General features: G+C 42.5%; 1 protein-coding gene across 2 annotated transcripts; it reads left to right on the top strand.

Annotated features, from left to right (window-relative positions):
- Nucleotides 1–109: 109 nt before the first annotated feature.
- Nucleotides 110–17,898, top strand: LOC122736927 (zinc finger protein 879-like). 2 transcript variants are annotated; one of them, XM_043979326.1, is made up of 5 exons: nucleotides 110–236; nucleotides 2,016–2,109; nucleotides 3,172–3,298; nucleotides 3,591–3,686; nucleotides 13,188–17,898. In XM_043979326.1, exons 2-5 carry the CDS (start codon nucleotides 2,077–2,079, stop codon nucleotides 14,186–14,188), a joined length of 1,257 nt encoding a protein of 418 aa, XP_043835261.1. In that variant the 5' UTR covers nucleotides 110–236; nucleotides 2,016–2,076; the 3' UTR covers nucleotides 14,189–17,898. The 2 variants fall into 2 exon arrangements, with proteins under 2 accessions (XP_043835261.1, XP_043835263.1); XM_043979328.1 differs by lacking the exons at nucleotides 110–236; nucleotides 2,016–2,109 and having other exon boundaries at nucleotides 3,197–3,298; nucleotides 3,444–3,686.
- Nucleotides 17,899–18,310: the final 412 nt, after the last annotated feature.

Raw genomic sequence — 18,310 nt, 5'->3', positions numbered from 1 at the left:
TGCCTGCCGACGGGCCAGGAGGCCGGCCCCACGTGGGTTTCCAATTCCCTGGGCGCCTGCGTCACCGGAAGTCATGCACGCCCCCTGCTCGCGCGCCACCTCAGCTAGGCGGGGCTGCCAAGTGGCAGAGGCCAGAGTGGAAGCGGTCAGTCCAGACCACTGCCGACCCGCCCGGTCTCGGAGCTCCAGCCCCGGCTGTGACCCAGGCCCTGCGCACCCCCGCAGACACCGACGTGGTGAGCTACTCCTCTGGGCCGGGCCCCTGGCGGCGGTGTCCGGGCGACCGGACCCTCGGCGTGAAGCCCACTCCCCACCCTGACCCGGCACCCCCCGGCCCGGGGCGCCCCTCCTCCGAGCGCCCTCTTCTCCAGGACCCCTCCTGCGATCTCCCCCCCAGGACCCCTTCAGTCTCCTCGACCTCCCCAAGAGTCCCTTCCCTCCGGGGACCCCCTCAATACCCTGGACCTTCCAAGCGTTCCCTCCAGGAGCCCCCTCCTCTGACCCCCCTCCCACCTCCCTCAATCTCCCGGACTTCTCCAGAAGCCCCCTGCTCCGAACCTTCCCCCAAGAGTCTCCTGGACCTTCCCCCAGACCCTCCCCTCCACTGAGCCCTTCTCCCGGGAGCCCCTTCCCCTGGTGACTCCTCCGAGCCCCTTCCTCCAGACACCCCCCACCCCCCCGCGCTCTGCCCCAAGCTCCCCCCACAAAGACCTCCACTCCAGCCTCCTCCCCCAGGCCTCCCAGACCCCCTGATGCTCCGCAGTCTCCTCTCCCCTGGCACCCCTTCCTCCAAACTTGCTCCTCCCAGGCCCCACTCCCCGAGCGAGGACCCCCACCCTAGTCTCCTCCCCCAGACTCCCCTTTTCTTCTTCCCCCTCCCACTTTGATTCTTTCCCGGACCCTTGGAGAGCCCTCTCCCTGCAGGAGACCCCTCATCTCCGGCCCCCAGGACTCTCCTTAGGCTCCTCCTCCCCAGGAAAAGCCCCCTGGTCCCAGACTGGTAGGAGCCCAGCTCCCCCCATCTAGCTTGGACGGGGGTGGGGGGAGTAGCGGGGTAGTGGGCGGGAGTGAGGATGAGCGGTTTTTCTAGAGCCTGAGTCTCACTAGTTATCCCTTCCACAGACTTGGAGATAGATATAGATACAGAGATAGATAGATACATACATACATAGTTAAATAGATAGAGATAAAGAGACAGATACATAGATGCATAGATAGAGATAAAGAGACAGATACATAGATGCATAGGTAGAGATAAAGAGACAGATACATAGATGCATAGATAGAGATAAAGAGACAGATACATAGATTCATAGGTGGAGATAAAGAGACAGATACATAGATGCATAGGTGGAGATAAAGAGACAGATACATAGATGCATAGGTGGAGATAAAGAGACAGATACATAGATGCATAGATGCATAGATAGAGATAAAGAGACAGATACATAGATGCATAGATAGAGATAAAGAGACAGATACATAGATTCATAGGTGGAGATAAAGAGACAGATACATAGATGCATAGGTGGAGATAAAGAGACAGATACATAGATGCATAGGTAGAGATAAAGAGACAGATACATAGATGCATAGATAGAGATAAAGAGACAGATACATAGATTCATAGGTGGAGATAAAGAGACAGATACATAGATGCATAGGTGGAGATAAAGAGATAGATACATAGATGCATAGGTAGGTAAAATCTCTCAGGTGGGCATAAGAAATTAAATGGGAATTTTGGGGAGTTTTGAGGAAGCCACAGTTGACACTCACACTAAGGCCAGCAGATGACATAGAAGTTCAGAAACTCAAAAATGCATAAAATGTGTGTATAGTATTGTATAATATTAACATGTTTTCTGTTTTAAGACCATAACAATTCAGACTTCTTTTCTGCTACAGAGGGAGGGCCAAAAAATTTTATGGGGGGGTGGGGGTGGGGCCTCCACACTCCTAGTCTCCCCATGATTGTTGCTGAAGGGGTAACTGCCTTTCCTTTATTTCTGTAGGTCTGCAGGCAGCCGCCTCTGCTTTCTCACAGTAGGTAGTGGGAGCTTAGTGGTGTAAGCAATGGCCTCTGACCTGACAACCAGGATGCACCAGGTGAGTGGGAGTTCTATCTTTGAACCGTCCTGTCAGAAGCGCAGTCCTGGTGGTCACCTCATGGCATAACTCAGGACTTTGGGGCTGTTATAGGTGGATTATTGAGGTAGAAAGTTGCTTAACCATCTCTAGGCCAGTTTCCTCAATCAGTCCTGAAGTGTATATTAAATAAATCTTCCTAAATAAAGGGATTCTACCTTCAGCATTCTGGTGTTTCCTGGAAGAATGCAGTAGTTAAACAGTCAATCAGCTGAGCTCGGAAGTAAGAGGGAGCGCCCTCGCCTTCCCTTCCTCTAGTAACATTACAGCACACTCCATGACTGTTCTCTCTGGGTGGCTATAAGGTCCTTAGAAGAGAGTAGTACCTCTTTTAACTATATCATACAAGCGAGCAGTTCTGTTCCTTGTTCATTTAAAAAGTTGTCTTAGAATTATGGTACTGTCTCATGACAAGGGGCAGCGGGGTGGCCCAGTGGATAGAGTGCTGGGCCTGGAGTCAGGAAGATCAGCTCAAATCTGGCCTCAGACACTCACTGACCCTGGGCAAGGCACTCAGCCTTGTTTGCCCTCAGGTTGTCCTCATCCGTAGAATGGGCACTCACAGGAGTAGGGAATGACCCACTCCAGGATCTTGGCCAAGAAAGCATCACTGACAAAGTCCATGGGATCATGTAGGATTAGACACAACTGAACAAGTGAACAAGCAGCATGACCGTTGGTATTCTTTCTGTATGGATCTTTCTCTTCACTTGTTTTATTGTCCATGCCTTGTGAAAAGGTGAGAAAGAAGGCAAAGAGTCCACCTGAGAAGAGTCTGAGGTAAAGTGGTCGACATCTTGCCCTGATCTTTAACACTTAGAAATGAAGTTCTTTTAAATTATTCTTAAATTGTACTTTTTTGGGAAAGTACTACCATGTGCCACCAGCTGTGCCAGGGATACAGAGACAAAGCTTTGAACACTGGCAGAACAACAGCCTAGACCTCTTAGCGACCTCGCTTCTCTTCTCAGATTCGTGATAATAATGATCTTTGGGTAGCCATAAACATATCTGGTGTTTCAGGAATTGCCGACATTCAGAGATGTGGCTGTAGGCTTCACCCAGGAGGAGTGGGGACACCTGCACCCATATCAGAAGGCTCTTTACCGAGACGTGATGCTGGAGAACTATCAAAACCTGGTCTTCCTGGGTAAGGATGGGTTACAGGCTTTCCTGGCCCCAGCAACTGTAGGCAGGGATTCTAGAGGGCTAAGTGGGCTAATTTGTACTCACTATTCAGTCATCTCTGTCTGAGCCCACAGTCTTGTCTGTGACCCTCTTTCTTCTACTTCTAGGAACAGACAGCAGAGCATCTCTGAGCAATCCTTTCTGCCGCCCTCTGAGCATTCCCAGCATGCCTGCTTTTCCCCACACAGTGAAGGGACTAGGATTGACTCCCGAGCTGATTCTGAACCCAGCATTTTTCCATTTCCAATGAACAGGACTCGTTGTTTCCAAACCAGCAATGATTGATCAGTTGGAACGAGGAGAAGAACCTTGGATGCCCGAGGCCGATGTCCCCAGAGGCCCCCGTCCAGGTGAGGGAGTGAATGTCCTTCCTTCTCCCTCAGGCTGGAGAGGAGCCGAGGCACCCTCCTTCCCACCCCGTTGTCCTGTCCTGGCTGTGTCCTTCTGCTTGAGTCTTTTTGCTTTGCACTATTTCATAAAGGCCCTTTGTAGTTCTCATACTTGTCCAACTTACCAAGGGGCATCCATGATATCTTGCCAGACATTTGCTGCAGCCTCTCCACTCTCTGGGCTGCTGCCGGTTTCTGCAGTTACAGTCACTTCTCTCCAGACCCATGATTTTTGGCCTGGGAATTGTCAGCGAGCAGCCTTGCACCCCTCCTGCCTGCTTTCCAAACAGTGCTGCTGTTGCAATCTTTTCACGTGTGAATTGCCCATGTCCATACCAGATGGACACAGAGTAGTAGATGAAGGTAACCCCAGAGGCAAACACCGATCTCTGGGGACTGGGAAAGGCCTCTTGCAGGATGTGGGTGGCATTTGAACGAGGTCTTGAACGAGGTCTTGAATGAAGCCAGGGAAATGAGGCAGAGACGACGGGGCAGGTCATTCCAGGCGTGGGGGATGGCCAGTGCCAAGGCGTGGAGGTGGGAGATGGAGGTGCACCAGGATCACTGCATCCCAGAGTGCTGGGAGGGGAGCCTAGGAAGGTGATCCTGTGCGGGAGCTCCCTGAGCAGGGGTCGGGGGAGCCACACCTGGGCTTTAGGAAGATCATTTTGAAGAGACCCGAGGCTATGGCCCAGGCATGAAATAACGGAGGCCCCTTTGAGGGGCTGCTTCTGTGAGAAGGGGGCGTAGAGGGGAGATGCTGAGGAGGAAGGAAGAACAAAGATGTGCCAACAGATTGGCGGAGTTGGGCTCCAGAATGATATGGAGGGTGCAGGCTAGGGCGATGGGGAAGCTGGTGATGATCTTTACGGTAATACATTTCAGACTTCTCACCAGGCTTTAGCAGTGTTGAGCGTGAACGAGAGTTTGTTTTGTTTCTGATTTTCTCCTCTTAGAGGAAGAGTGAATTTGAGTGGATTTTCAAGTGATTATTAACAATTGGTGTTTCTTTCTCTGAAAATTGTCCCTTCATATTCTTTGTGTATCCATTGTGGACTAGAAGTTATCTTTGTAATTTTTAATGGTTCTTTATATATTTAACAATGCCATCTCCGTAGTTAACTAACTGTGACTATGGTCACTAACTGTTAATCCCCTCTAAGCCTTTGGCAGCTGGTGGTGCTCAGCATTAGTGGAGGGAAATGTTTCTACACTGATGGGGGATCACAGAGCTTTGAAAAATTGCCATTATACATTTTACATGTCAAACTGTTACCTCCTGTGCCATCATATGCATTGGTAGAATATTGGTATTGAAAAGACAGGCATCTTGGGGCATCTTAGGTGGCACAGTGGCTAAAGCACCAGCCCTGGATTCAGAGGACCTGAACTCAAATCTGGCCTTAGACACTTGACACTTACTAGCTGTGTGACCCTGGGCAAGTCACTTAACTTTCATTGCCCACCAAAAGAAAAAGGGGGGGTGGAATAAAAAAGAAAAGACAAGTCTTTGTTTAAAGGAGAAATTTGAGGTCCTTCAAAAAACCCAAAACTTGTTAATTTCCTAAAGATAGTCTGTTCTGTTTCCCTCATTTTAAGTTCTGGGCCCAACTGACTCTCCATCTGTTATATCTATTCAAGATATAAATGTTAGTGAATGATCTCCATGGGTGGTTCGGCTGGATGTCATAGTCTGAGCAATTGGTGTTCTTCATCCATTGAGATTCTAGATCTTTTTTTTCCCTCTCAAATTAATTTTGTTATTTTATTTAGCTTTAGAAATGATCCCTTTGCCCTTTGAGAGATGTGTTTGTGTGGTATATGTGCATGTATCACTAAGCCTGTAAAGTAATTTTGATAGTATTGTCATTTTCCCCTTATTGGTGGGTCCCAGACATTAGCAATGAAGTTGAGATATTGGTAGCAGTTTCCCTCAGGATTGCTTTGATTGCATCCCCAAAACATTAGTGTTGGCTCATCATTATTCTTCCTTCTCATGTAGTGGTTAATTGTTTCTGTCACCTGCTCTTTCACTTGCTCCATATTCAGGAGAGTCATATTAAGTCTCCCTTTAGCTGTATCCCTTTTGCTTGTGTTCCCTGTATCAGACTGTTCTCTCCTACTTCTCCTCTTATCAGACTGCTTCTTTTCAGTTTCCTTTATTCATGTCATACCCACTAACTGGGGGGTGCTCCAAGGTTCTGTCCTTGGCCTTCTCTTTTAATTCTGTATTAAGTCACTTGGTGATCTCAAAAGCTCCCTTGGGCACCCTCGTTATTGTTTCTGAGCAAATGATTCTCAGATCTGCATATCCAACTTGAGTTCTCTCCTGAGTTCTAGTCCTTCATCTTCAGTTGCCCTTTGGGCATCTCAAACTAGATGTTCCCCATACAAATTCCACTTGTTCAAAACTCCTTATCTTTCCTCATTCCTTCTCTGCCCTGCCCCCCCCCCCCAACCTCTCCCAGGTGTCCTTGTTATTCTCAAAGGCATTCTCTTCTAAGGGAGAATGAGGAGCAGATGTGGCCAAGACTGGGAAGATGCTGGTACCTTCTTCAGTTAGAGGGACGTTTGATAGCTAAGGAGGAAATAGCTTAACTTTAGATGTGTTGAATTTAAAATGTCTCCAGGGCATACAGTTTGAAATATCCAATAGTGAAATGGTGATATGGACCTGAAACTCAAGGCCTGGTGCTGAAAATGTGAATCTGGTGGTTGTCTTTATGGAGGTGATAGTTAAACCCATGGGAGCTAAGAAGCTACCAAAAAATAGAGTATAGAGGGGGAAGAACAAAGGACCTAGAGAAGAAATGAGAGTGGAGGAAGGGGTCTCCTTCAGTTATGGAGGGAAGCTAGAAATGAGAAACTTTGGCAAAAGCCTGCATTTGGGCTAATCTTGCCATCCCCCGCAAGTGTTCTCTTTCCCAATTGGAAACTGATATTCCCCAATCCTACCACAATCTCCTGTCTTAAATTTACTTCTCCCAGTGATTCATCCTTCCTGCATCTATTCTTTGGACCTCATGAAAACTCCCGTCCTCTCCCCATCTCATGACTTTCTCAGGCTCTGACTTCATGTGTCCTCTGCTCCACCCTAACTCTGTAGCCATTTATTTTCTCCCTCCTGTCCTCTCTTCTTGAATCTCCTACCTGCTCATCTCATCTCTGCTCGTCTCTTACCATACCTCAGCCCTGGATTATTCCACCATCTGCTTCTTCTACTCTACTCTGGTGAAAGAAATCCTACCACCTTGTTGATGGGGTACATTACAGTGTCATGTTACCTAATCTTCACTGTGGGCTCTGTACTTCAGCAAGGCAGTCCTTTTATTCCTTTTTTTTTTTTTTTGCAGGGCAATGGGGGTTAAGTGACTTGCCCAGGGTCACACAGCTAGTAAGTGCCAAGTGTCTGAGGCCGGATTTGAACTCAGGTCCTCCTGAATCCAGGGCCGGTGCTTAATCCACTGCGCCACCTAGCCGCCCCCTTTTATTCCTTTTTAATGGATTCCCTTTTTCACTTCCCACAGAAGCTATTCAAACCTCTTCTCTACTAAAGACTCTTCCTGCTGCCATTCCCTAAGCTGAGATCCCTGCCTATTACTTTACTTTTAAAGAGTACACAGTACATAGTACACACACACACACACACACACACACACACACACACACACACACACACACAGAAGCCATTCAATGGGAGCTCCCTCTTCAGCCCTTTCTTAGTCTCAAAATCCCTTGGCATCAGGTCCCATTCTGCCCTCCTTTCCCCCAGTCTCTGATAATGAGGTAGCCAGTAAATTCTAGTGGCTGCATGTTAGCTCTGAGGTTAATTATCAACTCTATTTGGCTTTTTAAAAATTTAATTATATTATTATTAATAAATAGTATTCCATATTATCCATGTTGCAAAAGAAAACAGACAAAAACCCCAAGAAAAATAAAGTTTCAAGAGTCTGCTTTGACCTGCATTTGGATGCCATCAGTTCTTTCTCTGGAGTTGGGTAGCATTTTTCATCACAAGTCCTTTGGAATTGTTTAGGATCATTATTGAGAATAGTTAAATCATTAGCAGTTGATCATCATTCAATTTTAGTGTTACTATGTATGATGTTCTCCTGGTTCTACTCATTTCACTTTGTATCACTTCATATAAGCCTTCCCAGGTTTTTCTGAAAGCATCCTAATTGTTATTTCTTACAGCACAATAGTGTACCATAATCATATACCACAGCTTGTTCAACCATTCCCCATTTGATGGGTATCCCCTCAGTTTCCAATTCTTTGCCACCACAGAAAGAGCTGCTAGAAACATTTTTTGTACATAGAGGTCCTTTTCCTTTTTCTTTGATCTCTTTGGGATACAGACCTAGTGGTGCTGGGTCAAAGGGTATGCACAGGGTTTTTTTTAACCATTTAGGCATAATTCCAAGTTGCTCTCAGGATGGATCGGTTCACAATTCCATCAACAGTGCATTACTGTCCCAATTTTTGTATCTCCCCTTCAACATTTATCATTTTCCTTTTCTGTTTGAGGTAGTACCTCACAACTGTTTTAATTTGCATGTCTCTAATCAGTGGTGATTTAGAACATTTTTTCATATGACTATAGATAGCTTTGATTTCTTCTTTGGAAAATTGCCTGTTCATATCCTTTCACCATTTGTCAATTGGGGAATAATTTGTGTTCTTATAAATTTGACTCAGTTCTCTATATATTTGAGAAACGAGTCCTCTGTTAGAGAAACTGGCTATAAAAATTATTTCCCAGTTTCCTGCTTTCCTTCTACTCTTGGTTACATTGTTTTTGTTTGTGCAAAAAATTTTAATTTAATGTAATCAAAATTATCCATTTTACACCTGGTAATGTTCTCTTTCTCTTGTTTGGTCATAAATTCTTCCTTTTCCCATAGATCTGACAGGTGAAATATTCCATGTTTCCCTAATTTGCTTATATCACCTTTTATGTCTAAATCATGTACCCATCTTGACCTTGTCTTGGTATATGGTATGAGATGTTGTTTCTGCCAAACTGCTTTACAGTTTTTGCAGTAATTGTCAAATAGTAAATTCTAGTCCCCAAAGCTTTATCAAACACTAGATTACAGCAGTCATTTCCTATTGTATGTTGTATACCTAATCTATTCCACTGATCCACCAGTCTGTTTCTTAGCCAGTACCAGATTGTTTTGATGATTACTGTTTTGTAATACAGTTTGAGATCTGGTACTGCTGGGTCACCTTCCTTCACATTTTAAAAACAAATTGATTCCCTTGATATTATTGACCTTTTGTTCTTCCAGATGAATTTTATTATTATGTTTTGTAGCTCTATAAAATAACTTTTGCTAGTAAGTTGGTATGTCACTGAATAAAAAGGAAATTAGGTAGAATTTTCATTTTTATTTTATTGGCTCTGCCTACCCATGAGAAATTAATTTCTTCAGTTGTTTAGATCTGACTTTATTTGTGTGAAAAGTGTTTTGTGGGGGCAGCTAGATGGCGCAGTGGATAAAGCACAGGCCCTGGATTCGGGAGGACCTGAGTTCAAATTCGGCCTCAGACACTTGACACTTATTAGCTGTGTGACCCTGGGCAAGTCACTTAACCCAATTGCCTCACTTAAAAAAAAATGTTTTGTAATTGTGTTCATATATTTCTTAGGTTTATCTTGGTAGGCAGAATCCCAAGTATTTTATATGCCTACAGTTATTTTAAAAGGAATTTCTTTTTCTATCTCTTGATGCTGGAATTTGTTGGTATTATATAGAAATGCTGATAATTTATGTGGGCTTATTTTATATCCCATAATTTTGCTGAAGTTGTTAGTTATTTCAAGTAGTTTTTTAGTTGATTTTGTAGGGTTCTCTAAGTATGCCGTCATATCATATAGTTTTGTTTCCTCATTGCCTGTTCTAATTCCTTCGATTTCTTTAGCTATATGTTAGCTATAGCTAACATTTCTAGTACAATTAAAAATAGTAGTGATAGTGGGCATCCTTGCTTCACCTCAGATCATGTTGGGAAGGCTTCTAGTTTATCCCCATTACAGACAATGCTTGCTGATGGTTTTAGATCGGTATTACTTATTTTAAAGAAAGTTCCATGTATTCTTGTGCTTTTTAATGTTTTTAGCAGGAATGAGTGTTGTAGTTTGTAAAAAACTCCTTCTGCATTTGTTGAGATAATTGTATATTTTGTTGGTTTTGTTACTGAGATGCTTAGTTATGCTTATGATTTTCCTAGTATTGAACCAGCCCTGCATTCTTGATATAATTCCCACCTAGTAATAATGTGTGATCTTTGTAGTATCACTGTCATCTCCTTGCCAGTTTTTATTTAAAATTTTTGCATCAATATTCATGAGGGAAATTGGTCTGTTTTCTCTCTTTGTTTTTGCTCTTCCTGTTTTAGGTATCAGCACCACATTTGCGTCTTTTATAAAAGGAATTTGGTGTAGGATTCCCTCTTTGCCTATTTTTCTGAATTGTTTATATTATTGGAATTAATTGTTCTTTAAATGTTTGATAGAATTTACTTATGAATCCATCTGGTCCTAGGGATTTTTTCTTAGGGAATTCATTGATGGCTTGTTCTTTTTTTTTTTTTTTAAGATGGGGTTAAGTATTATATTTCTTCTTATGTTAATCTGGAGAATTCATGTTTTTGTAACTATCCATTTTGCTTAGATTGTCAGATTTATTGGCATGTAATTGGGCAAAATAACTTCTAATAGTTGCTTTAATTTCCTTTTCTTTGGTGGTGAATTCCTCCTTTTCGTTTTTGACACTGGTAATTTGATTTTCTTCTTTCTTTTTAAAAATCAAATTAACCAATAGTTTATTTTATTGTTCCCCTCACTGCCATAAAACCAGCTCCTAGTGTTACTTCAATGATTATCTTTCTTTCAGTTTTACTTATCTCTCCTTTGATTTTCAGGATTTCCAATTTGATGTTTAATTGGGGATTTTTAATTTGTTCTTTTTCTAGTTTTTTAGTTACATGCTCTGTTCTTCGATCTTTTCTTTCTCTATTTTATTGATGTAAGAGTTTAGAGACATACATTTTCTCCCAAGTAATTCTTTGACTGCATCCCATAAATTTTGGCACGTTGTCTCATTGTTGTCATTCTCTTTAATGAAATTATTGTTTCTATGATTTGTTCTTTGACCCTCTCATTCTACAGGATTAGATTATTTAGTTTCGAATTAATTTTCAGTTTGTTTCCATAGCCCTTTATTGAATATAGTTTTTATTACGTTGTGCTCTAAAAAGGATGTATTGTGAAAGCCTTCATAAAGTGGGAATTTATGTTAGGACTAGGCTCTGCACACTTCTGGAGGAATTTGGAGCCTTGCGTCATGCTAGTCCGTATTATCTTAGGTCCTGCCACTACTTTTTCAAGTATTAAGTGTTATATTCTTCAAGAATATCGGGTCTTCAAGTTCACACCAGAGAGCTGAAAACTGAGTAGGCTCTAATCACTATGATCTAAGGAATAATCTGATCGTTTTCCCTCCTGGTTTGAGTTTTGGGGGTTCCTGACCCTGGTTTGGGTCTGGGTGACACAACTGCAGGTGTACACCTGGTTGGAACTCCAGCAGATAGTTGCTATTCTCATTTCCTGTCAGCTAGCCTAGAGACTCTGAAGTTGAGTGACTTGTAGAATTATCCATGGTCCTCAGTTCTTGCCCTTTGCTTCTCAGCAATAGGTCCTTCCTGAGTCCATAGGCTGAATCTCGGATTCTGCTTCAAAGTCAAACTGACTATATCACAAGTCCAATCCTCATTGAAGACCTTGACTTGATTACTTGCCTGTGACCCGAATCCATGATTTTAGGTTTGAAAAAGGTCCCGCTATGGTTTCTCCTTGGAATTCTTGATTATTACTTGGTCTATTGCTCTTCCTTTGTCATTGTTGGGGTACTTGTGATAGAGAGTTATGTTGTGCTGTTTCTTCCTAATCTATTGGATTTTCCAGTCTTCCCTAGAATATTTTCCTTCTCGTTCCTGCCTCTTGGATACCCTGGTTTTCTTCAACACTCGGCTCAAATCCCAGTTTCTGCAAAATTCCTTTCCCATTCGTCTTCCCTTCCCCCCTCACAGCTTCATAGTGCCTTCCATTCTGAGATTATAGTACCTAAGTTATTTCTATGTTGTCTCCTTTATTAGAATGTCTGCTCCTAGGGGGTAGCTGGGTGGCGAAGTAGATAAAGCACCAGCCTTGGACTCAGGAGGACCTGAGTTCAAATCCAGCCTCAGACACTTGACACTTACTAGCTGTGTGACCCTGGGCAAGTCACTTAACCCTCATTGCCCCACAAAAAAACAAAAACAAAACAAAACAAAACAGAATGTCTGCTCCTTTTCCTTAATAAATTTATATGTACCTGCTGCTTTTTTGGAATCACCTAATACATAGTAAATTTTGTCCTATCTTTATTCTTTCCCAGTCTTTTTATCACACACACACATATGTGTGTGTGTGTGTGTGTGTGTGTATAGATATAGATATATAGATATATATATTGGGGGGGGGGAGGTGTGAGGCAATTGGGGTTAAGTGACTTGCCCAGGGTCACACAGCTAGTAAATGTCAAGTGTCTGAGGCCGGATTTGAATTCAGGTTCTCCTGACTCCAGGGCCATTGCTCTATCCACTGAGCCACCTAACTGCCCCTCCCAGTCTTTTTAGATGTTTCTTTTTTACACTAATTTCTTGATCTTTTTTTTAGTCCATTTTGCCTCTCTTTCCTTTTATTGTTTAATCTACTTAAATTTAAGTTTATGATTGTCTGGTTTATTGTTCCCTCCATTTATACCTTTTACATTGATTTTCATCTCCTTCCTCCTAAGATAGAACTTTTTCTCTATGATTGATTATTTTGGTGTGTACTACTTTTATCCCCACAATTTTGCTGGCTTTGATGTCCTGGTGGATAGCAGGATAGGATTGAATTAAATAATTTCTTGAGAGAGAGAGCTAACATTCTATTTTACTATGTGGTTGCCTATCTGATTTGAAAAATTCAATATTTATTCTTTTCATTGACCTGAATGTGGCTTTCCTCTAACAGCTAACCTTTGGTTCTAATGTTGCCCTTGATATCCACACAGAATAAGTGCTGTCCTTTGTGTAAAGAAGCATCAAAGTGTAATGAAAACCACTTGAATTGAGCTCAAATGAACTTAGTTTGAGTCCCAATTTTAGTAGTTATGTGACACTGGTCTTGTCCATGAATTGCTCTGATCCTTGGTTTCCTCATTTGGAAAATATCATAATTGACCTCAGCCTGATATACCTCACAGTGTTTTGAAGATTGTGTGAAAACTTACTACACAAGTACAAAATGGTATTACATGTTCTATATTTAGTGTTTGATAGTCTTTTATTTATATAAGTGATAAAAAACACATTTAAGTGTGATATGAAATGGGATATTTACATATTTTTAATCTCTTTCAGATTGGGAGAGTTGGCCTGAAATCAAACAGTCGATTCTAAAACTGGGCATTTCTATGGAAGAGTACCAGGAAAGACTCACAAGTTATGGTCCTCAGGCCTCCTATCTGGAGGAACCCTTAGAAGGTGGGGCCAGGGTAGAGAGGCAACAGAATACTGAGGAAAAACCTTTTGAATGTAATGACTGTGGGAAGACCTTCCGCCTGAGCACAGCTCTTGCTATGCATCAAAGAGTTCATACTGGAGAGAAACCTTATGAATGTAATGAATGCGGGAAGGCCTTCAGGCAGAGGGCACATCTTACTCAACATCAGAAAATCCATTCTGGAGAGAAACCTCACGAATGTCAAGAATGTGGGAAGGCCTTTCGCCTGAGTGCAGCTCTTGCTATGCATCAGAGAGTTCATACTGGAGAGAAACCTTATGAGTGTACGGAATGTGGGAAGGCCTTCAGACAGAGGGCACATCTTACTCAACATCAGAAAATTCATACAGGAGAGAAACCTCATAAGTGTAAAGAATGTGGAAAGGCCTTTCGCCTGAGCACAGCTCTTACTATGCACCAGAGAGTTCATACTGGAGAGAAACCTTATCAATGTAAGGAATGTGGGAAGGCCTTTCCCTTCAGTACAGCTCTCATTATGCACCAGAGAGTTCATACCGGAGAGAAACCATATCATTGTAATGAATGTGGGAAGGACTTCCGCATGAGTACAGCTCTTACTATGCACCTGAGAATTCATACTGGAGAGAAACCTTATGAATGTGATGAATGTGGGAAAGCCTTTTCCCGGAGCACAGACCTTACTCATCATCGTAGAGTTCATACAGGAGAGAAACCATATCAATGTGATGAATGTGGGAAATCCTTCAGGTGGTGGACACACCTTACTCGACATCAGAGACTTCATACTGGAGAAAAACCCTATCAGTGTGAAGAATGTGGGAAGGCGTTTAGCCGCAGGACACACCTTACTCGGCATCAGAAAGTTCATAGTGGGTAGACATCTTAGGAATATGAGGCTTTCTGCTGGAGTACACACCTGACTAAACATTAGAGAGTTTATTCTGGGGGGAAACCTATAATGAATATGGGAGAGCATTAACAGGACCACAAACCTCACTCAATGACAGAAAATTCATACTGGAGACAAATGAATTTATCACATGTGGGAAGATCTGCTTGAACACAGCTCTTAGTATCAGAAAGTTCATACTGGAGAGATGCCTTACTAATGTGATGAATTTGGGAAGGCCTTCTACCAGACCTCATCTCTTACACTACATTAAAGATTGTATTGTATAGAATTCTTATTAGTATAATGAATCTGCAAAGGCCTTCTATCAGAGCTTAACTCTTAATTATGCATCAGAGTCCATACTCAAGAGATAACCTTCTGAATGTGGGGATGCCTTCTGTCAGAATAAGACATCCATTTGACCTCAGATGATTCATAGTAGAGACTTTATGCAGGAAGGGCCTGCTAGAACATAGCTCTGAATTTAATATTCACTTAATAATGGAAGTGATCAAAAAAGCCCAAGTGGCTTCCTAAAGAAGAGGTCATGGGAGATTAATCACATTTTCTTTTTTGACAGGTTTACTACAAAGTCAGCCTTTCAAATGATGTAAGATACTATTTATTGAGATTTCAGTTAAATGTTTGACAGAGTTTCTCATGTTCTTATGCAAAAAAATGGCAAGCTCCGGGCTAGGCGATGGTGCTGTTAGATGGTTTCAGGACTGGTTGGATGGCCGGACCCTAAACAGTCATTGCTAGTTCAGTAGCAGCCCGAAGGGAACTTTAGTGATGTGCTTCAGGGATTTATTTATCCCTGGCTTTGTGCTATTTAACTATTTTTTTCATTGACTTGGATGATAGCTTAAGATAACATGCTTATTTCATCTGCAGGTAATACAAAATTAGGAGGGATAGTTAATAAAGTATGAGGCAGGATCAAATCTAAAAAGTTCTTTATGGGCTAGAATTAGAGACCGAATAACTTCCATTAAGGAATCACTATTTGCCCCTTAGATAGTGGGGTACCGCAGCCACTTAGTTCCCTAAGGGGCCACTTTTACTCTGGACTCAGGTATTCCATCTGTACAGAATTCAGACTTGGTAGAGCATGCCCTCTAATGAGAGGAGACTATACTTATCTCATGCTCTTAAGCCCGACCCTGGCATCCAGGGACAAATTACAAGCTAAGATTTATATTTATATTTAGGTGCTGCAGGAATAAAAAGCTAGTAGTCCCAGTCACTTTGCCATTGTAGAACCTCATGGAATATTGTGGTCATTTCTGGGCACCACAGTTGAATAATGACATTTATAAAGTAGAGTGTCTGGAGAAGGGTGATGAGGTTCATTAAGGTCTTTTTGTTCATGTCACGGGAGGATCCACTGAGAGAATTGGATATGTTTAGCTTGCAGAAGTTTGGGGGGAGGGAAATCACAGCATTCTTAAAGTATCTGATGGGCTTGAAGGTGCTGGAGGGATTAGACTTATTCTGATTGGTCCCAGCGGCTAGACTGTAGGCAAGTTGTAAAGAGATCAATTTAGGCTTGACGTCAGAAAGACTCTTCTTGCAAATAGAGGTGTTTGATTGGTGCATCTTGCAGTGGCATTTCCCCCCTCCTTGCTGGTTGAATGGATGGTGAAGGATAGACAGCTACTTGTTAGGTCTTTAAAATGGGAATTCCTTCCATGCCTGTTGGGATTTCTTTTTACACTGAAAAAAATTTTATGAAAGAAACATTCTGAGCAGTGATTGAAGTCTCAGAGCACAGCTTTTACTCTACACCAGAATTCATACTAGAGAGAAATCAGAATATAATGAATTGTGGAAAGGCCTCCTGAAAGGGGATGAGACATTCAACATCATAGTTATACTAGAGAGAAACCTTGTGAATGAAATATGGTTGGGAAGGCTTTCCATAAAGTGGTACAACTTTTTAACTATAAGGAAATTTATACTAGAGAGAAACTTCATGGACATAGGAATGTTTTTCAATGGAATATTCATTGTTATCATAGAATTCCGGAGACAAAAGTCATGAATATAATCAACGTGAGAATATCACTTGCCAGAAGACAGGACTTTTTCTCACATTAGACAATGCTGAAGAGAAACCTTATGAATGCAAAGTCTTCAGAAGATCATGAACATCAGAAGAATTTTGCTCTAGTAAGCACTTAACAAACTAAAATGAAACCTAAAAATAAATCCCTAGTTTCACAGAGTGGTTGCTCCAAAACTTGAACCTTCCTGTTCAAGTTCCTAAGAATTTCCCTCACGTACGTCTCGTGTTTATATTGGAGGACTCAGTTTTTTTTGAGGAAAATTGTGGCAACCTCCTAAGAGCTCGTTCTCCCAATTTCTCTTCTAAACTACTCAAAATCTTCCATCGCCTGCTCTCTTCCATTTTAATTAGAGGGAGAGGTTATGAGATTCTAGATTTGGTGCTAGAAAAAAACCTCAGGAGATTCTTTGGCACAACCCCCTCATTTTACTAATGAAACCAGTTTAGAGAAATGTGAGTCGCTTGCCGGAAATCACACAGTAAGTGCCTGTGCGACATGCTTCAGCCCCAGATCATCTGAGCCCCTCCATGACAACACTAAGACAATCTTGGCCAAAGTGAAAGTCACTGCTTCTGCCCTTGATTCTATCCCTTCCACTGCAGACCTTAGTCCAACAATGATTTCCTCTCACACATCACTGGCTTCATACATACTGCTTACAGACACATCCCCAATTCACCTTTTTGGGTGATGTAGTTAAGCCCCGATGACTAATAGTTGTTTCAGTGGGAAGAAGCAGTAAAGGAGTTCATTCTTGCCCCACCTAAGTCCTTCTAATTTAGGGGATGGAGAGGAAGTAATTTCCATTGTCAAATGGAATACACCACTCTATCTTATGATGTCCCTAAGGAGATCATTTAATGGGGTCTGACCATCCCCGCCCCCCAAACTCCCTTTCCTAACTGGACTACTCAGAGCTGCCAGTAGGAGGCTGCATCATGCTTAGGCTTGCAGCTGGGTTACAGCTTTGGAAGAGCAGGTAACTGAGGATATTATCTAGTTGGACAAGAAAGGGCTTCTAGAGTTCTTCTTTTTGACAGTTTGTGCTTTTTTTTCCTTGCTGCCTCTTGAGAAAGTCGGAGCTGATCCGCTCTGCTCCTCTCGTTTCTTTGCTTTGTTGCCTTGTGAATAAAGTAGGAGCCACTAAATACACCCCTGTTCTCTAGCTTCTGCTCTGAATGGAATAGAGAAATGGAAGCATTTCTCATTTTCCCTCTTTCTCTCCAGTCCTTGTGTTTTTGAGTCAAGGCCCAGAAGCTTGACCACGTTTTCCTGTTACCATCAAGTGTTTATTATGTGCCAGGCACATGCTCGTGTTTGCTGTTTTTCTGATGGGAAGTGGAAGTTGGATAAACACCCCTCTCTCGAGATCAATAGTTTGTATTTCTTTTGTGGGGTGCAGTCTTGCTGGTGTGATATGAACATAGCTCAGTGATCCCAGGAATCCTTGTAACCCCAACAGACTGTGGGGTATAGCAGGTAACCACTGGTGGAAATTGGGAGTTTCTTTTCCAGCAGGCTTGGTAATGCTTCCCAGCACTTTAAAAAAACAACAGCTTCTCATGACTAGTGCCCTTTTCTGCTATGATCCCTTTTCTTTTCTGCCCATGACTGTCCAAAACTGCCTATTCTCTATTCCTTGGAATCTGGATTCTACTAGAACTGCTCTGGTGATTCAGGCAAAACATAGAATAGCTTCTCCGCACCCCCCCCCCCCTTCTTACCTCTGGGAAGTATTTGATATTTGACGGATCCTTGATTCCAAAGACACTGTGCTTGCTTACTTCTACATCTTTAAAAGCTTCTGTCTCCTTGGCTTTTTCCTGACTGTAGGTGAGGCAGTTGGTGCAGTGGGCCTGGACTAAAGTCCAGAAGTTGAAACCAGCTTTGTACACTTTGTAGCTGTGTGACCCTGGGCAAGTCATTGAACTTCTCTTGGCTTCAAGTTTCCTCCTCCGTAAAATGAGGATAATAATAGCACCTACCTCAGGGTTGTTGCGAGGATCAACTGAGATGTTTGTGAAACACTTTGCAAACC

This window comes from Dromiciops gliroides, chromosome 1, assembly GCF_019393635.1.
Source record: "Dromiciops gliroides isolate mDroGli1 chromosome 1, mDroGli1.pri, whole genome shotgun sequence".
Classification (NCBI taxonomy): Eukaryota; Metazoa; Chordata; class Mammalia; order Microbiotheria; family Microbiotheriidae; genus Dromiciops; species Dromiciops gliroides.
Note: the sequence above shows the minus strand (reverse complement) of the source record. Positions and strands in the feature narration are given on the sequence as shown.

Coding starts and splice junctions, on each gene's coding strand:
- LOC122736927 (XM_043979326.1), top strand. CDS start 2,077: ATGGCCTCTGACCTGACAACCAGGATGCACCAG. Junction 2,110..3,171: donor TGACAACCAGGATGCACCAG/GTGAGTGGGAGT, acceptor CTGGTGTTTCAG/GAATTGCCGACATTCAGAGA. Junction 3,687..13,187: donor CCCCAGAGGCCCCCGTCCAG/GTGAGGGAGTGA, acceptor AATCTCTTTCAG/ATTGGGAGAGTTGGCCTGAA.